Source organism: Pogoniulus pusillus, unplaced genomic scaffold (genome assembly GCF_015220805.1).
Source record: "Pogoniulus pusillus isolate bPogPus1 unplaced genomic scaffold, bPogPus1.pri scaffold_47_arrow_ctg1, whole genome shotgun sequence".
Classification (NCBI taxonomy): Eukaryota; Metazoa; Chordata; class Aves; order Piciformes; family Lybiidae; genus Pogoniulus; species Pogoniulus pusillus.
Window position 1 is genome coordinate 904,568 of NW_026974707.1, and position 22,584 is coordinate 927,151.

At 49.9% G+C, this 22,584-nt stretch overlaps 2 protein-coding genes across 2 annotated transcripts in view; one reads left to right on the plus strand and one right to left on the minus strand.

Annotated features, from left to right (window-relative positions):
- LOC135174134 (gastrula zinc finger protein XlCGF17.1-like) overlaps positions 1 to 22,584 on the plus strand; it is an 872,006-nt gene that overhangs the window by 148,163 nt on the left and 701,259 nt on the right. The gene's annotated exons all lie outside the window — the stretch shown is intronic.
- On the minus strand, positions 4,057 to 5,512 carry LOC135174108 (olfactory receptor 14A16-like). Its single transcript, XM_064141354.1, has 2 exons — positions 4,799 to 5,512; positions 4,057 to 4,272 (listed from the first exon to the last, which is right to left on the minus strand). Exons 1-2 carry the CDS (start codon positions 5,510 to 5,512, stop codon positions 4,057 to 4,059), a joined length of 930 nt encoding a protein of 309 aa, XP_063997424.1.

Here is a 22,584-nt window from a genome sequence, read left to right on the forward strand (position 1 = left end):
GGCTGCTGCTTTTACCCCTAGCTCTAGCCTACCATCCTCAATTCCCTTTGATTTATCTTTATCTCTGGTGCTGTCATGTTTAACCCCCTCCCCCTTCCATTCTCGTTTAAAGCCCTCTCAACAAGCCCAGCCAGCTTATGTGCCAGGGTCCTTCTCCCCTTCTGTGTCAGTCGTATCCCATCTGCTGCTTGCAGACCTGTGGCAAGATGAAGTTCCCCAAGATCAAAGAATCCAAAGTTATGTTGGAGGCACAAACCTCTGAGCCACTTGTTCATCAAATACGCTTTCCTATTCCTCTCTGTATTCCAGCCTGTAACTAAGGGTATAGAGGAAAAGATTACCTGTGCCCCTGCTCCGTCAACTGCTTTCCCCAGTGTCTTAAAGTCCCTTTTGATAGCTTTTAGCCCTCTGTTATTAATCTCATCATTCCCTGCCTGTATAACTAATAAGGGATAGTAATCAGAGGGCTGCACTACAGTAGGCAGCCTCCTGGTACCATCCCTGACCCGGGCTCCAGGGAGGCAGCAGAGCTCCCTGTGGAAGGGGTCTGGCCGGCATATGGAGCCCTATGTTCCCTGCAGAAGGAAGTCACCAATAACAATTAACCTCCTCTTTTTCTTCTGGGTAGTTGTTCTGATGTGAGGGGGCAACTGATTTGTCTCAGTTGCCCTCTCAGCTAGTGATATTTCTGCCTGGTCCAGGATCACCTCATCCTCAACCTCTAGTGCCCTATATCTGTTGTGTAAGGGCAGCTGGGGATGTGAAGATGGCTGGAAGGGTTTTCCCTTGCCCCTTCTAGCAGGCACCTGCATCCATTCTCCTTGGTTGCTCCGTTCATCTCCCTCTGGCAAGGGGGACTGCAGAGCATGGTGTTCTCTTTTACATTTCCTTTCAGCCTTCAGGCGTTCCACCTCTCCCTTGAGTTCAGCCACCAGGTTAAGCAGACTATTAATCTGCTCACACCTAATGCAGCCAATGTGTGTGTCTCCCTCGACTTCGAGTGCCAGGCTCCAGCACTCCTCACATCCAGTAGCCTGCACACCTGCATTCCTACAGGTGGACTCTGTTTGGGTGCCCACATCAAAGCATTTTGTCCTGCTGAGTCAGTGAGGGACACTAACCACATGACAGGTGGACCTAAACAGAAATCTCAGCACTCACTAACCAAGTTACAGGTGAGCCAACCAGTGATAGTACATTTACCTTCGATCGGAGTCGTGCCCATGACCCTATGTACACCAAGAGGGTTATGCACATGGGAAGTCACAGATGTGAATGGGAAAACTCACCGCATAAGTGCGCAGTGGATAACTCCAGACTTCTGAGACTGCCTCCACATGCTACAGTGAATTTGTTTTTCCCTGCAGATGTCTGAAATGTACAATAAAGTCATCTTGTTATCGGGGGTGGGCACAGAAGCTGATCTACCTCAACCTTGTTCAAAGTCTGGTTATATAGATATCGTTCATGTACAGTCTGTATAACCTGATGTTCAAAGTGGTTACATGTATAGCTGTTGTATTTGTATGACATGAAACAACCTGCCTAAGGTAATACGGGTGTGCACTATTTGCACTCAAAATACTTTGTCCCTTGATTATGGCCCATTGGCCAGGGGGTGGTATGTGGTGGAGGGTCACACAGGCCCAAATAGGCTTACATATGCCTATGCTTGCCTGGACATGTTTTTCTACCAGAACCCCTGGTTGTAAACAGGTTGTGTAAGCCCCCACACACCCAGATCATGTCTCCCTGGTGTAAGCCCATGTGATCCCCATATTTGGGAAAGTCCAGGCAAGTGCCTTTTGCCTATGATGGTAAGGTTCGGCTGATTGCCAACCTGATTGGTCATTCTGGTGGCCAAAGGACCATCAATCTTGGCCCACATCTGATAAATAGGGAGATGCAAGTAAACAAAGTGCCTCCTGCTACCTCCTCCGCTCACCTCTCCCAGCCTCCTCGTTGCCTGGGGCCACTACCTTTATCTGCTATATATGACTCTTTGTCCCACAGTACTCTGCACCAATCCAGTGGGCAATCGATCAGGGCATTCCCGGCCAGCCATCGCTCCAGCCCGCTGCTGCTCCACCTTGCTGCAGCTCCAGCTCACCACCACTCCAGCCTGCCGCCACTCCAGCTCGCCACATCAGCCCAATCAGGCCTGTGGAATCTTCTCAGCGTGCCCCATAATCTGAATTGAACTATTAGCTCCACAGGAACCAACTGCGTGGCTTTCGCTACACATATTTTGGGACCACAGAGACTGAGACTTCCAATTAGTGAGTAATTGAACTCTCTTGATCTGAGTAGCTAAGGAGTTTCATTGACTTTGCCAGTGGCACTTTATGCCACAGGACTCTCTGGCCAGGACCTTCCCAAATCTCTATCAAATTGGTTAATCCTGCTGTAAATAGACATTCTGTAAAATAGTTTCACTAACTGTGTGCAAAGGATTTGTGTGGGTTACCTGGACAGAAGTTTGGGGGAAATTTTCTTTGTAAATGTATTATTAAATTATTTTAAACATTTCAAATCTGCCTCATATCTAACCCTCCAACCCCTCTAAAACAACTGGGAAGGGACCAAGTGATTAAGTGAGAATAAGCTTTGAGCAGTCTGTACTGGGAGGGGGGATCCAGTTTGTACTGGGACAAGGTCTACTTGGAGGGTTTAAAGGGACCTGTTTGGACTGGGACAGGGCCCAGACTGTACTGGGAAGGTAACAAGATTGTGGAAGGATTTCTTGCTAACAGGACATGAGCTGATAAGCAATAAGCAAACCTGTGCTGCGAAGTGTCCTTGAGTCCATCTTGGAAGCAGGCAGTGGGAGGCACCCACCACACACAGCTGCATGGCAGAGCCTGCCAGCTGCAGGGGACAGACTCTACAGGCTGTTGATATGGATTGACCTATCTGTGGCACACACATAACCTTGGGCCAATCTGTGCTTTCCACATGCACCAATCTCAAGCTGAGTTGGCTGTGCACACCTCTCCAAGCAGCATACAGCTGCTGTACTGCCCCAATAAAGGGCACTGTGCTCCATGCAGCTGACTGACATTGAGCTGTCAGTGCCCCGATCCCCCCTCCGCTGGGCTCCCGTGGCCACACAGCATGTCCAGTTTGGACTTGAATGGATGCAGTCAGTCTTTGGAGGCGGACAGGGAGTGCATTTTGTACTGGAATGGGACTGAGAGGATGCTGGGAGAGGGCAATAGGATCTAGATTGTTGTGGGAGGAGGCCACAGCTGTACTGGGAGCTGCTCAGGGTGTGCTGTTTTCACTGGGAAGGGACGCAGCCTCCACTGGGAGTGTGGTCACCTTATGGACTTTGTCCTTGGGAGGGAGTAAATTGATACTGGGCCCTGTCCAGGGCTTCCAGGTTGTTCTGGGATGAGTCTCAAACTGTACTGGGATGGGATCAGGAGAATCAGTTTGTGCTGGGACAAGGCCAAGTCTGTGTGTGAAGGGCTTAAAGGGACCCAGTTTGGATGGAGAGTCTATAGTGAGACAGGATCAGGGTATCAGTTTGTACTGTGATAGGAGCATTCTGCGGTGGGAAAGGTCAGGGTATGGAATTGGTACTGGGATGGATGGAGTTGATGTGGGAGAGGGTCAATTTGTATTGGAGTGAGGAACAGATTGCACTAGGAGGGGTCCAGGAGATGCAACGGGAACTTCAAGGTGCCAGACTGTGTTGGGAGGGAGCAAGGGATGTCCAGGGATTGCTGCTGCCTGGCACTGCTGCTGTGCTGGGACTCTTCTCCACCAACTCTGTACGTAGGAATTCTCCCTGGAGCTTCAGAAAATTCTTGGAGGAAGGATGGCAGGAAGAAAAACGTTCCTGAAAACTCCTTTTGTTTGTTTACCCAATCAAGGAGCAGAGCTCCTCCTGCATAAACTCTTGGTGAGGAAAGCAAACCAGAGAGGGAATTGGAAAGGTGATGGCAACACCACAAAGAGTAAATATCCATCACAAATAGCAAAAGCTGGAGAAGCCAGACTGGGCCTGCTCTAAGTGACACCAGAGCTGCCCTGCATCAGGAGACAAAGAGTTTATTGCTTCTGAAAGCATCCAGGGAGCAGTTTGCTCAGGGCAGCCTTCAGCCCCTGGTTCCTCAGGCTGTTGATGAGAGGGTTCACTGCTGGGGGCACCACTGAGTACAGAACTGACACCACCAGATCCAGGGATGGGGAGGACATGGAGGGGGGCTTCAGGTAGGCAAAGATGCCAGTCCTGATGAACAGGGAGACCACAGCCAGGTGAGGGAGTGTGCTAGTTTGAAGCAAGCTGGAATGTTTTGGTAAAAGAACTAGATAATGGGCAGTGAAAAGGTAAACATGGTTGTGTCTCTTCGCTCACAGTCCCGCTGAGAGTTCTGGGAAGAAGAAGGAAAACATTTGATAATATTCTCCATTTTGTTTTTCTTTCTGCCTTTGTCTTCAGACCTAGCCACATCTCCTTAACCCCACGGCCACTAACCTTCCTTCTTAACCTCTTGACTGCACCTCTATTCTTCCTGTGAACTGGGGTAAGGTTGAGAGGGGCCGGGGAAGGTGTTGGAGTGGTTTGAGAGCCCCTCCTGGGGACTCAGGTTTCTGGGAGGGGAGTTGTGCTTCTGTATTGTTTATCCTTTGTATATTTCTGTATATAACTGTATATATTGTAAATAGCTGCTTGCATATTGTGCTGCTTGTAAATAAATAGCTTCATTTATATTCCTGGAGTCCCTTCTGAGTTAGCTGGGGCAATACAAAGTGTGGGGGGGTGGGTAAGAGCCCAAACCATCACAGGGAGGCAGGTGGCAAAGGCTTTGTGGCGTCCCTGCTGAGAGGGCGTCCTCAGCACTGCCCTGAAGATCTGCACATAGGACATCACAATGAACACAAAACAGACAAAGTATAAACAGGCACTGACCACAATGAGCCAAAGTTCCCTGAGGTAGTCTGTGGAGCACGAGAGCTTGAGGATCTGGGGGATCTCACAGAAGAACTGGTGCACAGCATTGCCCTGGCAGAGGGGCAGGGAAAATGTATTGGCTGTGTGCAGCAGAGCATAGAGAGCCCCACAGGCCCAGGCAGCTGCTGCCATGCGGGCACAAGCTCTGCTGCCCAGGAGGGTGCCATAGTGCAGGGGTCTGCAGATGGCAACGTAGCGGTCGTAGGCCATGATGGTGAGGAGACAAAACTCTGCTGAAATGAACAAAAGAAAGAAGACCTGAGCAGCACAGCCTGCAAAGGAGATGTCCCTAGAGTGCCTCAGGGAATTGGCCATGAACTTGGGCACAGTGGTGGAGATGGTGCCCAGGTCAAGGAGGGCGAGGTTGAGGAGGAAGAAGTACATGGGAGTGTGCAGGTGGTGGTGCCAGGCGATGGTGGTGATGATGAGGCTGTTGCCCAGGAGGGCAGCCAGGTAGGTGGCCAGGAAGAGGCAGAAGTGCAGGAGCTGCAGCTGCTGTGTGCCTGCAAATGGCAGGAGGAGGAAGTGGCTGATGGAGCTGCTGTTGGACATTGCCTGCCTCTGGCCATGGAGACCTGTCCAAGGAGGAAAAGGAGAGACAAGTTAGGGGACACTTCTCTCTGAACACAAAGGTGCAGTGCCCACAGAACAGCCTCTGCCTCAGCTGAGTGAGGGAGGGCTCAGCTCATGCCCCATCCCCACCAACCACTGGCAGGCTTCAGCACAGCTTCCAATGCAGCTTGGACACTCAGCTGCCATGAAGACACCTCCGGGGCAGGACCTCCAGAGTCAGTGTCAGAGCACAAAGTGACCACAGCCCAGCCCCAGTCCCACACAGCAGGAGTCCTGTGGCTCGAGGGAGACTCAGGGAGCAGCACTGCAGAGCTCTGCAAACAATGAGGAGAAGGCACAAAGGCAGAGGGGCTTGGTGTGAAGCCTTCTCCTTGCCCTGCTCTGCTCCCTGCACTGTTGGAGAAATTCTTGTTAGCAGAGCACACAAGAATTGATAAACAATGAGCAACCCATGCTGGGAATGTCCTTGAATCCATCTTGGGAGTTTAGATAGCAGGCACAGGCTAGCTTCACCCCACGTGCAGCTGCAAGGGGTGGAGTGTAGCTGCAGGTGGGCAGAGTTTAGCCAGCCCCAGAGGCTGACCCTCAGATTGTTATGGTATGCTGACCTATTGATGCCTTACAAGTAACTCTGGACCCTCTGATTGTAACCAATCTTAAGCTGATCACGCCTCTTGCTAGAATGCATATAAGTTACTGTACCACAGAAATAAAGTGGATTTGACCATCTAACCATATTGGTGAACAAAGAGTCATCTTCCCATAGCGCTCCACTGAACGTGTTTTCCAACACTGCACCTCACACGCTGCAACTGAAGAGCTTTGGTCACCCTTCTGTGTGCACACTGCAGGAGCCTTCAGCTGCATGTGCAGATGCCAAGGCCATGACTCATGAACTGGAGCCCACAGCTTTGAGGGCACTGCCTCTGCTGGGCAGGAGAGGAGACCAAAAGGTTACATTGGGAAAAGTGTCTGCAGGGCAGAGAGTGGCCCAGAGATGCCTGATGCCCCTTGCCAGGCTGCTTGGCAGCAGATCCCTCTCCATCTGCCTGCCCATGTCTCTGCTGCCTGCAGCTGTCCCTGCCACCAGCTGCTTCTCTGTGCCCAGGTCTCTCCCTGCTCCCTGCTGACAGCTCCCATCCAACCTGCTGTGTGCTCAGCTCTACCCTGCAGAGCCCTCCCAGCAGCTAGGCACTGCCCAGGCTGATCTGGAGCTGTGCAGAGACTCAGGAGCAGCTCAGGGAAGCACCAAGGGGACCTGAGGCTTCAGTGTCTTCTACAGAGTGGAGAACTAAATTGAATGTCACCCTGCCCACCAAGAAGAGCCATTTTGACTGCTGAGCCGAGAGAGTGGCCTGAGGAGAGCCTCTGGGCAGGGAGTCCTCCTTACAGACCTCATCACTTGTGGCTGTGTCAGCTGTAGGAGATGCCTCCAGGACCTGCACCTGCACTGCCCTGAACTCACAGACTCACCTTGTCAGGGACTGCAGTGACTTCTGCTCCAGTGAGCTCTCAGCATCCTCCTGGTCCTGGCCACCCTGAGAGATCCCAGAGGTTGTGTGATGTGGCAGCTTCACCAGCTTCAGGAACTGCAGATCCCTTCTGCAGCAGAGACTCACCACGGCCAGGGCTGGGAAGGTTTCTCTCTCAGTCACCCTCCCTGTCCTGGCCACCTCAACGCTCTCTCTGCCTCCCTCATCTGCCTCAGATGCCCTGGCAGCGTCCTCAGGCCTGCTGTGCTGTGCAGAGGAGCTGCTTCTGGACAGAGCTGTCTTTTTTCAGTGCAGTAGGATGTGGACAGGAGCAATGCCAAGGGCCAGTTGAGATCTGAGTTTGGGCTGGAATGCAATGAGGCTGATTCAAAAGTTATTAAATAATTTATTAAGATATACAAAGAGAATTCCCCAAACTTATTTACAACTCTGCACATAAGTTCTTGGGTGCTGTTAGCAGAACTGTTTCACAGAATGTCTCTACCCAATGGGATTTGGAAAGGTTTAGAAATGTCTTTGCCAGAGTCTGGCAGCTTCATTCACCACTGGTGAGGTTAACCAAACTCCTTTAGCAGCTTGAATGAAGGATTCAGGACACTCAGTGGTCCTCAGTGCTAATGTCTGTGGCCTAAAGCATAGGCAGGAAAGTGTTCAACAGAAGTCCTGTGGTGAATTCCACCTGGGCTGCGATGTGGAATCAGCTGCTGGCTGAGGTGGCTGAGACAGCTGAGGTGCCTGAGATGGCTGAGGAGGCTGAGGTGGCTGAGGCAAAGGGCAGGTGAGCGAGGAAGGAAGGAGCAGGCAAGCTCCTCATTCACCTGTTCACCCCCTTTTATAGCACAGTGCCCGAGGCTAATGCTCTCCTTGGCCACACAATCACCCAATCACCTCTGGCAGTCACCCAAACATACCCATAAAAGGCAGACCCCACAGGCTGTTCTCCTCCAAACACGGGGGGTACAGATGCCTTGCACACGACAGGGGCGTGAGCCTTATGGAACCCCTCTCATGAGACCAGACTAAACCAGACTGGGCTGTCTGGGTTTCTTTTGTGCTGTTTTCCTGTCACTGGCTGCAATGCAGACAGACAGGTAAACATGTCTGGACAGGACAGGACATGCTCAAGCCCATTTTGTGACCCCTGGGACTCTCCACCACAAGGACTATGGCACAGACCCTGCCAGGCTCCTGAGGGTGGACAAGGAGGCAATGAGGCCAATACAGCCTGGGCTACAATGCAGCACAAACTTAATTCCCTTGATGCTCCTGGGACTCACTGGATCCCTTCCAATTGGGACATGGATACTCTGAACCTCTCCCAGTACACACTGTGCTCCTTCCCAGTACTCGCTGCACCCTTGGCACCATCCCAGGGCACTCTGGGACATTTCCTAGTACAAATCAGATCTCCTGATCACCTCCAAGTCTAGACCAGGCCACACACCAGTACAAACTGCTTTGGTTTCCCCTTTCTCAGTTCAGGGCTGGCTCTCTACCACTGCTAATTGCTATTGTAGCCCACTCCCAGTACCCCTCTCAGCACAGCCTGGCCTCTCTCCCAGCACAAACTGGATCCTAAACACCTTCCCCATACTCACTTGGCCCAGTCCCATTACAAACTGATCCGCTCCCAATGCACCTTGAGCCTCTCACACTCTCTCCAGAAAGTGTCCCCAGGCCCTATATGCCTAACCACTGCTCCTCCCCTGACTTCAGGCCTCTGCTCTACCCAAAAGGACGTGAGCCCATTCCTCACCTCACCCTAACCTCAGCCTCAAACCTCCTTCCTGTGCTCTGAACTCTCATCTGTAACCCATTTCCACCCCTGACTGACTCTGCTTGGCCTCTGGCACAGGGCAAGGGCCATGAACTGCAGGACCAGCCACATGGCCTTGAAAGAGGAGGTCTGGAGGAAGAAGATCTGCCAGGATGGACTTTGGAGGCTCTCCATAAGAAGCTGAAGGCTCAGGGAGTGCTCTGCTCCTGCCTCAATGCTTCTGTGAGCTGCTGGAGCTTTCTTGGGTGTGGGCAGAGAAGAAAGCCTTTAGGAAGTGCAGCTTGGAAGGTTCAGGCTGGGGCTGAGGACAGATATGTCACTCAAAGGGTAAAGCTGTGGTGCAAGAGGGGAGCCAGGAGTGTGGGCAGCCCATGCCTGGCTGTGTGCCAAGGCATCTCCAGCAAGGGTGGAGTGCCCTGAGGGCAGGTGTGGAACTGTCAGGGTGAGAGCTGGCTGGGGAAGCAAGATGGGAGCCTGAAGGGCAAGAGGTGCAGGCATGGGACAGCACAGCACAGGCTGCAGTGGGCATGGCCAAGGGCTCTGGCCAGTCTGAAAGGCCCAAGAGGATTGAGCTCTTTGTCCCCTTGACTCTGGCAGTTGCCTCTGTCCCCATGGCTGGGGAGATGAAACTTTGTTTTGAGGCTCTCAGCATCTGCCTTGGCAAGGCCTGAGGGTCAGGGCTTGGCCTTTCTGCTTCACAAACCAAGCCCAGGCTTTTCTGGCCTGCACTTTGCCTTTGCCTGCCTGCACTCATGGCCTCCAAGGAGCTGCTCTAACAAGTCCCTGGGGAGGTTTCTCAGGAACAACCCTCAGTGGGACCCATCAAAGCTTCAAGGTTCTTTGAGATTTTCTTCTGCCTTAGACTTCTTGAGAGGTCCTTCAGTCTCCTGGCAGCTCCTCAAGTTCATGCAATGAGCCCCAAGTGTCCTCAGGAGCTGTTTTTCTCTCTGCAGTTACCTTCAAGCTGTCAAAACACAGCAAACACAGCTCAGTGCTCATGTCAAAGGGAAGTATTTGATTATCTCTCAGATGAGAGGAGAGTGAGAGCAGCACCCAGCAAGTGAGAATGCTGCAGGCTGTCTGCTCAGGAGGTCTGGCTTGGCAGGAGAAGCTCTCCCTTGAGAGCTGACACTGAATAGACAACTTCACTGCCACCCTCCCAACCTCCCCATGCCTCTCACTGCCCACCTGGGTCTTCCCTCTCTGCTCCTTGCATCAGACTTCTGCACTGCTCTCTGCAGCTGGAGCTCACAGCTGCATGGTGCCACACAGCCTTCTCTACAGAGTCACATCACCTCTCTGGGATGTCAAAAACTCTCTCAATGGTGTCTAACATCCTCTTCTATGTGGCGCCTGAGGGGCGCACAGCGATCTGGCTCAGGAACGGCTCAGCGACCAGCCCTCGGCCGCACAGACCATCAGCTCACAGACACTGATGCGCTGGAAAGCAAATGGTGTTTATTAGTGGGCAACGCTGGGTTATAGTGTGGGTTAATACATCATTTCCACCTGCTTACATCATGAGCTGAATATTATTGGTTATGACAATAAGGAGAGGGGCCCTATCTTTCCGTACAGCCCGGTATATTCTGTCCGCTGGGCCCTAGCTGCCCACATTCCCACACATCATGAGCTGAGCAAGGATGCTGCTCCTCCTGGAGAGAGCAGGGAAGGGAGGAGAAGAGAGCAGCATCAGCCAGGCACTGCCTTATGAGCTGTGGTACTAGAAAGCAGAATAGGACAACATTATAATATCCTGGGAGGAACAGTTGCAGCCCCTGGGATGAGACTTTGTGATCTTACAAGGCCCTGGTCCCCTCCAAACTTGCTCTACCAAGCTTTGATGCTGCAACGGAAGCTTTGTCATGCCTCAGTTTATCAGGGAGCAGCATGAGAGCCAATGCAGCAGGCAGTAAGTCTGTGCCCATAGACTGCCACTAGCAGGTACAGCTGTTGGAAGCAATTAGCTGCTCCTAGCTGGAGAGCAGCTGGCACAGAACTCACTGCAGTTGACACTGTGAGAGAGAGCAGGTTGGTGCCATGCCACAGGACACTGCATCTGCTGCACACCTGTGAACCTCCATGCCAAGCCCTGAGCCCTGGAAGGACACTGCCTCCCTGAGAATGCACTAAGAGCAGGGCAGAGACCCTGCCAGAGTCCTGGGAGGTTCTCCAAGCTTCTGCCGCTTACCACACCAACTCCAGCAGCCCTCCAGGTGCTTTGGCACTGTCTGGACTGCAGTGCAGCCCTGGGAATGCAGAGAGACTAATCTGTGAGGGAATGTTCTAGAAAGCCTCTTTGTAACAATTTCTCTGCTTGCTCTGTGTTTGTGCCTCCTGATTGAGCAGGGAGGAGCCTCTCGAGTGCCCCTAGAGGGCGAAAGCCTCTTTGTAACAATTTCTCTGCTTGCTCTGTGCTTGTGCCTCCTGATTGAGCAGGGAGGAGCCTCTCGAGTGCCCCTAGAGGGCAAGCAGCATATTGCACTGCAGGAATCTCACAGTATCACAGTATCACAGTATCACCAAGGTTGGAAGAGACCTCACAGATCATCAAGTCCAACCCTTTACCACAGTGCCCAAGGCTAGACCATGGCACCAAGTGCCACATCCAACCTTGCCTTGAACTGCCCCAGGGACGACGACTCCACCACCTCCCCAGGCAGCCCATTCCAGTGCCCAATGACTCTCTCAGGGAAGAACTTTCTCCTCACCTCGAGCCGAAATTTCCCCTGGCGCAGCCTGAGGCTGTGTCCCCTTGTTCTGGAGCTGGCCACCTGAGAGAAGAGAGCAACCTCCTCCTGGCCACAACCACCCTTCAGGTAGTTGTAGACTAAATCTCTTCACAGTTCACTGCTTTGCATTTTGCTGTTCTGCTGAATTGCCATTGGTTGGTGCTGCCTGAGCACTGTGCACTTTCTGTAATCCATTTGCACAATCCAGCACAACAGACCTGAAATTAGCTAAGAAGTATATTTGTGTTCATAAATAATATTTTATAATTAATAATGGAATTCACATCCTGCTTCATCTCCTTGGGAGCTGCTCATTGGTTCCTGCTGAAGGGCTGCTCTGATCCAACCTCTGCATCTGCTTCTCACTGCCCAGAGATCCTGACTGGCTGCTGACTCATAACCATGTCAGGACTTGGTGGGTTTGCCACATGCTTGTGGAGTGGCAACCTGCTGAGAGACAGCCTGTGCTGAGCAGATGGCTCCATGGGGCTTGCATTGCTGAGGGAACTTTCTCAGCCTTTGCTTTGCTTCCCAACAGCAACAATTCCTCTGTGGCTGTGTGCAGCCATTTGTGTAAGGAGAGCAGGGGGCAGCTGTGCCATGGAGCTGTGAGCTCCAGCTGCAGAGAGCAGTGCAGAAGTCTGATGCAAGGAGCAGTGATGTTAGCCCCAGGGGGGCAGTGAGAGGCACGGGGAGGTTAGGAGGGTGGGCAGTGAAGTTGTCCATTCAGTGTCAGCCCTCAAGGGACAGCTTCTCCTGCCAGTGCAGACCTCCTGAGGAGATCTCCTGGGCTGGTGTCATTGTTGAATTCTCACCTCTGCTCTAGACTGAAAAGCAATCAAATATTTAAGCTGTGACAGAGCAAAATGAACTTTGTTAGGTGCACTTTGACAGCTTGGAGAGAATTACAGAGACACAAACAGCTGCTGAGGGCACCTGGGGCTCGTGACAGGAGCCTCAGGTCCTGAGAGGAAATGGAAGACACTGCTCAAGAAGTCAGAAGCAAAACCTAAACTACTTTGAAGCATTGATTGGCCTCACTGAGGGTTGTTACTGACAAAGCCTCCCAGGGCCTCGTTAGAGCGGCTCACTGGGGCCATGGCTGCTGGCAAACAAAGGCAAAGTGCAGGGCAGCAAACCGTGGGCTTGGTTTGTGAAGCAGAAAGGCCAAGCCCTGACCCTGAGGCCTTGGAAAGGCAGAGCCTGAGACCCTCGAGTTCCATCTCAGCTACCATGGTAGCAGAAGCTACTGCCAGAGCTGTGGGGACAAAGGCCTCAATCTTCTTGGGCCTTCACCCTGGTCAGAGTCCTTATTGTTCCTGACCCTAATGCTCCGGTTGATTTGAGGTGGGGTTGATGCTACCCTTGCACCTAGGTGTGGCCTTGGTCCAGCACGAAGGATCCTACAGGGGACCTGTTGGGGCAGAGATGCACATATATCCGCGTCCCATGTAAATTACTGAGGCTGGACCTTTCCGTACTCCTGGTTTTGGATCTTTATACATAACCCTCATTTCTGTTGGGCATGTTCCTTTTTGCACTAAACCTGAATGTACCTCCACAGGTGGCTCTGAATCACTGCCAAAAGTGTACAGGTGATTAATAACAAAAAGAGCCTTATTGGCACTCTCAGCTGGGTCAGTTATGTCCTGGAATATTGCAAGATACGTCTGTATCACTTGGTGAGAGCGTTCAATAACAGTCTGACTCGTGGGGGAGTGAGGTATCCCAGTGGCATGGTTAATGCCCCATTTCTGCATACACCGCCATCACTTCTCGCTGTGTATGCAGGGCTGTTATCTGCCCTAATGCTTTCTGGCACACCCATTGCTGCCAAACATCCTGATAGGTGCTTGATAGCATGAATGGCTCTCTCCTGAGAGTGGCATTGCCAACATGTGTTTGCTACACCTGTCAACGGTACCATGGAGGTGTTGCAGCCTGCCAAAGGAAGGAACATGAGTAATGTCCATTGGTCATAATTTCAAAGCCTTAAGTCCTCTTGGGTTCACTCCTGAGCCTAATCCCAGCCCTGTGTGACTGCAGACCGGGCACGAGCATATTATTCCCTTGGCATCATCAGTAGAACTGTGAAATTTGCGCTTCAGCCCTTTTGCATTCCGGTGCAAAGTGGCATGGGCTTCTCTGGATAGAGAAAATTGATCGAGCGGGGCAGGCTGTGTGGCTAGTGCCACTAATCGGTCAGCCCTAGCATTTCCTTCCCCCAGGCCTATCTCCCACTTATGGCTGCGGATGTGAATGATGCAGTATGGGGCTGTTCTCTGGACTATAGCTGCACATAGTGAGCATAATAGTTGGTGTAAGTGTTGATTCTTGACCCCTCTGATAGAGGAGTCCTCTATTCTGTGCACCACCCCAGCCACATACATTGAGTCAGTCACTACATTCCGTGGGGTATTGTCATGGAGTGGAGTTTGTCTGGGTTGGCTCAAAATTAGGTGTGAGGCACAGATAGGTTATTTTCTTACCAAAACAACCTGTGGCACCACCTCAGGGGCTGGTAAGGGTCAGCCCACAGCAGGTGTGCATAGGGTACTCACAGTGTCTCAGACCCAAGGTCCCTTTCCCAAAACAATGTCTCATGTTTACAGCTTATGCCCCTCTGGAGGAGAAATCTTCCCACAGCTAGAAATGGCTGTTGGGACAGTGGCTGTAGTCATGCAGGCAAATGAGAGCAAGGTGTTAACTCCTCGATTGATGGTCCTTCGAGCCACAATTCTGTATAAATGAGGGCTTTGCAAGAGGGCTTTGTAACCCTCCACCACATACCCCATCCCCTGGCTCATAGGCCAGAAATCGAGAAATAAGATTATTATTATACACATATTATACACATATTATACACAACTATTATACATATAACCCTTTGAATCTTAAAGTATACAAACAGTGTACATAATATATATGCATAACTATATTCTAAACCAGGTTAAGACAGATCAATCCCTATATACCCACCCTCCTGATAACAAATAACTTTATTAAACATTTGCAAGGCAAGGAAAACCTGTTATACGTGGAAGGAATTTCAGAAGTCTGGGAAAATCCTCCGCACGCTTATGCGATGAGTTCTCCCATTTACATCGGTTGCTTCCCATGTGTATAACCCATTTGGTTTCGATAGGGTCATGGGCACAACTCCAATTGAGGGCAAAGTTACCATCATCAGCTGTCCCACCTGTAACTTATGTAATGAGTGTTGAGGGTGTTTGGGTTTATCTGGCAGATGATTAATGCTTCCCACTGGTTCATCAGGACAAAATGCTTTGACCTTTGGGCTGCCGTAGTTGCCCCACCTGTTATTTACAATGAAGGCTGCGTGCGGTAGGCGTTCATCCCAGTTACCCTTTGATATGATGACATGCTTCTTGATTAGGGCATTTGTCCTCTCTACCATGCCATTACCTTGGGGATAGTAGGGAGTATGGAATACCCATTTAACCCCCTCACCCTTAGCCCAGTCTTGTACGGATGACGCTGTGAAATGGGATCCATTATCACTCTGAATGTACTCTAGCATTGGCAAGAAACTGAACCACTGCCTCAGGGCCTCAATGGTTTGAGCGCCTGTGGCAGCACTGGTGGCAGTAGCCATGACTAATCCTGAGACCACCTCCACCCCCACCAGTATGTATCTCTTCCCATGTGAGGATTTGAATGGATCCACATAGTCAATTTGCCATGTGCTCCAGAGACTCTTGTCCTTTCTAATGTGCTGAGCTGGGGCTAAGTTCAGGTGATTGGCTTTCAGTCTGATTTTGCACTGTGGACAGGCTGAAATGATTGCCTCACAGGTGGTTATAGAAATTAGCCATCTTCTGGATCTACATTCGTAGTAGAGGTCTGCCTTTCCTGAATGACCTCTTTTAATGTATAGCCATTCAGCTAATCTCCACCAGTCATCCTTTTCATTATTGACCATGTTTATTTTTGCCAGGTAGTCTACCTGATCATTCCAGGTTGCAGCCGGGGTTTGCTGTTTGGAGTGCCCTTTCACCCAGCCCACTTTGAGGGGTCTGGATCAGCTTATCTCCAATAGCCTCTGCCAGTCAGCAGCCCTCTAAACTTCTACGTTTGAAACCTTCCACTGATTCACCTCCCACTGGCAGATGCACTCGGTGGCGCCTTTGAATGTGGAGTAGGAATCAGTGTAAATGGTTTCTGCCCCATGCTCTGCTGCTAGCATGAGAGCGTGTAATTCCCCTACCTGTTCACTGCCATCACCTTCCTCAGTGATAGTTTGGCCTGTGCCAATCTCCAAGGCTACGGCTTTGTAACACCACTTGCACCCCACCCTCTGGGAGGATGTGTCCGTAAACCACACTCCTGCTTATTCGAGTCTGTGGTCATTTCTGGGGCCACCGGAATGGGAGAAGGCTTATATGGCTGACCAAGCAGTGCTTTATCAGGGTTTATGGGCTGCTGCAATTTGGATACCTTTGCAGGCCCTTCTCTCAATGGCAAGAGCTGTGAGATCCCCTCTAGGTAGGCATAGCACTTTCTTATGGTAGCCTTCTGGGCAATCCCTTCTGGTGGAGGAGATCCTTTGAGGATTGCTCTCAGCAGAGGGAATGGGCCCTGCACTACAATATCTTGTGTAGTGTGGAGTTTCTCTGCCTTCTTGACAGCCGAGTTAGGGAAAGGAGTCCATTTTCCCATTCTGAGTACTGTGCCTCGGTCTCTTTAAATGCCGTTGATGAAAATAAAAGAGCTCTACTAGGGCCATTGGGCCCCCTCTGGAATATTCCACAGTATGAGGCGTGTTCAGAAAAACCCCATTCAGCCCTTAGGGCATCTTGTGGGTGCAAGGGCCCCAATCTCTGATATGCCTTTAGTTCATGTTTAAGAACTCTTAAGCTCTCAGAGTGTAGTGGAGTCCAGTCCCAGACTTTGTGCTTCTTGAGCAAATCATATAGAGGACGAGCAATCATGGAGAAACCTGAGATATGTTTTCTCCAGTAACCCAAGGTGCTCAACAATTGTTGCAGCTCCTTTTTGTTGTGGAGTACTTGGCCCTTTTCAATATTCTCTAAGGTATCCTCTGGCACTGACACTGTGCCTGCCACCCACCAGGATCCTAGGAATATAACCTCCTGGCTTGGGCCTTGGCACTTACCCCTTGGGATAGTCAGTCCTTGGTCCGTCAATAACTTCCAAATGTTCCCAGCTACTGCTGCAACCTGCTCCTTGTCATTTCCTCCCACCAGGATGTCATCGATGTAATGGTAAACCTTGACATCTTTGGGAAGTTGAATAGTGTTATGCAAGGCTGCTAGTGTGTTATGTGCTGTGGTTGCACTGTGTTTATACCCCTGTGGGAGACTGTTTAAAGTGTATTGAATACCTTGCCAGGTGAATGCGAATTGTGGTTTGTCCTCCTCCCTCAGCAGTACCATGAAGAACATGTCCTTCACATCCATAGTTGCCATCCAGGAGTGAGAAGCTGCTTGGATTGCTGTCACTATGGATGTTAAACTTGGAACTGCTGCAGTGAGAGGAAGAGTGTTATTATTGAGTTTCCTGAAATCAACGGTTAGTCTCCACCTGCCATCTGGTTTTCAGACTGGCCAGACAGGTGAATTGTAAGGGGAATGCATTTTGGTGATGATTTTCCTTTTCTCTAGGTCAGCTATCACCTCAGTAATGCCTTGCCTGGCTGCCACTGGTAGTGGGTACTGTGCAACACAAGTAATTTGTGATTTTGGCAGTAGGGGAGCAGTTTGCAGAGTGCAAATACGAGCTGATTTTGCCCCTTTTTTCCCCACTCCATAAGAGCCAAAGCTCCATAGTGTACCATCTGGAAGATGCCATCTCCTACCAGCTAGGACATCAAACCCAAGGATATTCTCTGGATAGGAGCCTAAGGCAACTTCTACTATGGTGCTCCATTTGTCTCCAGGTAGCCACAGCCTTGTCTTAGCTAAGTGGCAGATGTCAGGCCATCCTGTGACACCCACTATCTTTACCTTCTTCCTGGATGGCAGGATTCTTAGGCACTTTGCCAGTTGCACATTAAGTACCGTAATTTGTGCACCTGTATCTATTAGATATTTCACAGCAACTCTGTCCAGTCCTGTTGGGATCATAATGAAAGATTCTGGGTTATCAGACCATTGGCAGGCATACACAAAGTGATGAATGAGGCCTGGAGCACTCACCGCTACTTCTAGTTTTTTTGCTTGCTTTTAGCCCCATGCTGATCAGAAGTGAAAGGTTGATCAGGCTTGTCAGGGGAGGTGGCTCTGGAACGTCTGCCGCGGTTCCCTCCTGACTCATTTCTCTCAAGGAAGTTATCCAATTTTTTAGTTACTACATTTTGCATCATTTTTTTAAGGTCTCCCACTATTCCATATAATTCAACCTTTGTGGGGTATTCGTCCCGGTTCTTTCTCAACAGATCATGGGGTTTTACCCCGTATTTGGTGCTCTGTCTTTGGTATAAACTCTGCCTATAATAGGGATTTTGCCCCTTGGGCTTTCCCATGTAGCAGCGACTCAATTGTGGACTGCCTCATGGGCTACCCCGTGGGCTAGCTCTGGGGCTCCCTCTAGGGCTTCTGAAACTACCGGGGAAAGCACTCTGGGATGCCTTAGTGTGTCACACTTCCTGTTTCTTTCCGCGTGGGCGGCCATGTGGCTGCCTTTGTTTCCCGGCTGCCTCTTCTCGTAAGAGGGTGCCGGTGTGGGTGTGGGGTTAGAATAGCCTAGGTCTCGCCCTTTGGCGGACAACTCCTCCAACGGCTCTTCCCACGTAGTGTGGTGGGGTGAAGTATCCCCTGAGTAATCATCCAAATCTAATATCCGCTCAATTTGCTCCCTTTTTGCGTCACACATGCCCTTCAGAGCTGCTGGGAGACCCCTTACTAAGATTTTTAGTCTCTGTGGGTCTATCGGGGCATCCAGAGGACACGGATAAATGCCCCTTTGATACACGGCTTGCACGCACGCAAGTTTTTTTATCGCTTCGGTCAATTCGGCACTGTGATGGTTTGGGCTCTTACCCACCCCCCCACACTTTGTATTTGCGCCAGCTAACTCAGACGGCCTCCAGGAATATAAATGAAGCTATTTATTTACAGCAGCAAATATACAAGCAGCTATTTACAATATATACAGTTATATACAGAAATATACAAAGGATAAACAATACAAAAGCACAACTCCCCTCCCAGAAACCTGAGTCCCTAGGAGGGGCTCTCAAACCACCCCAACACCTCCCCTGGCCCTCTCAACCTTACCCCAGTTCTAAGAAAGAAGAGAGGTGCAGCCAAGAGGTTAGGGAGCAAGGTTAGTGGGAGCAAGATTAATGAGATGTGACTAGGTCTGAAGGCAAAGGCAGAATGAAAAACAAAATGGAGAATGTTTTACTTCTTCTTCCCAGAAATCTCAGTGGGACTGTGAGAGAAGGAGACACAATTGTTTTCATTTCACTGCCCGTTATCTAGTTCTTTTACCAAAACATTCTAGCTTGCTTCAAACTAGCACAGGCACAGTCTGAAACAAGAACCACTGTTGGTTCCTGTCGGTCTATAGGATCAAGAGAACCCACCCAATAAAATATTCTAGAACTTAATGCACAATCCCCCTTGGGACCTGCACCTAGGAACACCTTGGGGCCCCAAGATCATCCCTTTACCTCATCACTGGTCAGGATTATTGAATCTGCTCTGTTATCCACCACAGGACAAACATAGGATTTGTGAGGCATACGAGCAAAGATCTCCCTTAACTCACGGAGTTTCGGCCCAGAGTACGGTCGGATTTTTGTCGTGGTTGCTCCTCTACCTTTCTTCCCCTGGATGGTCTCCATTTTGAATATGGGTCTCAGGTGAAGAGATTTTCCTTCATAAACTTCCTCTTCCATGTTGCTGCTATTTGACGTCTTTCCAGGCAACCGCTTAGATCGGTGCTTTTCTTTTCGGAAGTGCAGTGCATGCGCGTGGTCACAGTTGCTGTGTAATGGCGGCCGCGGTGGAGAAGATGGTGGCGATCCAGTACGAGGAGTCATCTGAGATGCTTCGGAGCGGTGGAAGGTGCCTCACAGCAGCTACTGTTGCTGCGGTGGAGGTGTCAGCGAAGGCGTTCGTGCGTGCGTCAGTGAAGGCGTTTGTGCACGTGGCAGCGGAGATGGTGGAGGAGATGGTGCCCATGGCGACTGTGGCTGTCACGGCGATCGGGATGCTGGTCCCGGCGATAAGGTGCATGGTTGCGACGTTCTGGTAAAAGCAATCTCTCTCTCCATTTGCAGTGTTAGCAGCTCCTGTAACTTTTGTTTTCCAGTTTCTAGTCTCTCATTTTGCAATGCCAGCATGGAATGTAGCTTCTGTCTTTCGGCTTCTAATTTTGCAATGTGCTGTTCCAAGATCTGTGACTCTCTCTTCAGGGAACTGATTTTTTTGTTTGAACTCTTTCCCATTTCTCTCAATTTAAGTTTGAGACTCTCGTTAATACTTTTCATGTTATTAAATTTGTCATGTGTTTGAATTGTGCATGTCGCGAGCGTGAAAAATTGTTCTTTATCTACGTCTTGTAAAGTCTTACACAATGTGATCACATTATCTGCCAATTTCTCTATAATTTGTTCTGGGCTAGCTAGATTTTGCATAGCCTGTTTTAAATCTGCAAGCTCAACAATAGATGCCATTCTGTAAAGTAATTCATTCATTGCAGACCCTGACTCATCTGTCACCATTTTGTCATGGAGTGGAGTTTGTCTGGGTTTTTGGGGAATGAAATGCGAGGCCAAATTTGAAAGAATTTAAAAGATTTATTATTATAAATGCTAGAAATCCCCTTCCCCAAACTTATTTGTAACTACCCCATGCAAGTCCTTTATATGCGGTTGTGAATTAAATTACAGAATGACTATGTATAAGAAATCAGGAATTTAGCAACAGTTTGAAAGAATTTAGGAAGAGAGTCTGTGGCGTGAAAGAGTTCCACTGGAAGGCTTTGAGAGATTATTCCGGCTTTAGATCAAGTTTTCTCAGTTACTTACTGCCTGAATTCAGTTCTGAAAGTCCTAAATATCGTGGATTGGGGTGCACTGTCTGAGCTTCCATGGGTCCAAGCCAAGCTGGGTGCTGGCTTCCGTCCAGAGGCTGGCACAGATCAAAGCGCTGGCGAGTTGGCTGTAGCTTCGATGCTGCAGTGTGAGTGCCGAGCTGTGCCGTGCATGTGTGTGTGTGTGTGAGAGCAAGTGAGCTAGAGTACCAGTTTATTAGGATAATGCAGCATCTTAAACACTGTTCAAAAGAGGTGTGCCAGCCAGACTTGGGTTGACACAAGTGGACAATACAGTTGGCTCAAAATTAGGTGTGAGGCACAGATAGGTTATTTTCTTACCAAAACAACCTGTGGCACCACCTCAGGGGCTGGTAAGGGTCAGCCCACAGCAGCTGTGCATAGGGTGCTCATAGTGTCTCAGACTCAAGGTCCCTTTCCCAAAACAATGGCTCATGTTTACAGCTTATGCCCCTCTGGAGGAGAAATCTTCCCACAGCTAGAAATGGCTGTTGAGACAGTGGCTGTAGTCATGCAGGCAAATGAGAGCAAGGTTTTAACTCCTCGATTGATGGTCCTTCGAGCCACAATTCTGTATAAATGAGGGCTTTGCAAGAGGGCTTTGTAACCCTCCACCACAGGTATGCAACCAGTTAGTCAAGGCCCACACTACTGCAGTTAACTCTAAAGTTTTTAGAGAGTCCCTGTCCATCCCCTGCAGAACATGTTCCTGCCATTTTGTCTTTAACTGCCATACTACTGCGGCCTTGTGTGAATTCTTCCTGCATCTGTAAAGGCAGTGACCGCGTTCTACAGAGGAGCAAAGGACTGTTTTGACTTAGCTATCCAGCTCTGCTGACCCATCCATCGAAGCGTGTCAGACTTTAATGCCTGCACAGAAACGTGCCCTGAGAAGTTCAGAAGCCTGCTCTGCAGCTCCTCTGACTGTTGCAAGAACCATTCTAGGTCCTCTCATTTGATTGGAAGTCTTATGGTACCAGGTTCTGTTCCGGCAATGTCCAATAACCACCTCCTGCCCTTTTTAATCAGTTGAGCCATCGTCTCAACCTGTGTTTCTACTGTTTCCCATGGCTGCATAGCTGCAAACAGCCATTCTAGAACACACAGTCACTCCCCCGTTCTGTTTTTGTACTGTATGATGGCTGCACAAACACAGTGCATGCCTACGGAGGCAGGAATGGGCAAGTCAAGAGATGACTCAATATGAGTTAGTGTATTGCCAGCATCAGGCTATTTATAGTCAGTGCATAGTTGTACATGTTAGTGCAAACCCAGAATGCCTTTCAGTGCTGCCATTTAGCCATTGGAGCATCTAGAGATTGGAATTTGCACGGGCCTCCTACTTGTGGTTTCTGCTGAAGCTAACTTCCCTTTCTCTCTGGACACAGCCCCGCAGAAGTTTGGCTATCAGACAGCTCAAGGACAAATGCCTTTGAGCTTCATCACATACACTACTGCGACTTACTGCATTTCAATACGCTCAGACCTCATGTCAAAGGCTTGATTGTACAAGCTTCTAGGGATTGGTGTCCCCTCTCCTTCAGCCAGTTCCCAACACATACTCTTAATTACAGTCAAGTCAATGGGTGTGTAAGGGTCCACTCTTTCTACCCATCTGTTGCTGATCATATCACTGAGTTTTCGTATGGTGTCCCATTGTAATTTAGAGAGTTCAGTCTTCCTCGCAGGATCTGTTCCTTGAAGCAGTGACTGTAAAGGTTGTAATCATCTTGGTGAATCCTATGATAGGGTCTATCCACTGGCTGATCTCCATCAATATCTGAGCATCTTCGATGCGTCACAATATCTGTGGTTAGTTGCAACTTTTGGGGATGAATAAGATTCCAGCTATCTGCCAGCCCAAGTACTTCCATGGTGCCTCCCCCTGAATTTTTGCAGTCCTATGGCATGCAGTTGTGTCATGAGCTGTTGGAGCTGATCATCTCTGAAGGGCTCTGGTTGGGCAATTAAGATATCATCCATATAATGGTAAATGATGGCTGT

Bases quoted from the DNA above. Each gene is read 5' to 3' on its own strand.
- LOC135174108 (XM_064141354.1), bottom strand. From the start codon at position 5,512: ATGTCCAACAGCAGCTCCATCAGCCACTTCCTCCTCCTGCCATTTGCA. The intron at 4,273-4,798 runs CTCCCTGTGATG...CAAACTAGCACA, and splicing joins ACAAAGCCTTTGCCACCTGC to CTCCCTCACCTGGCTGTGGT.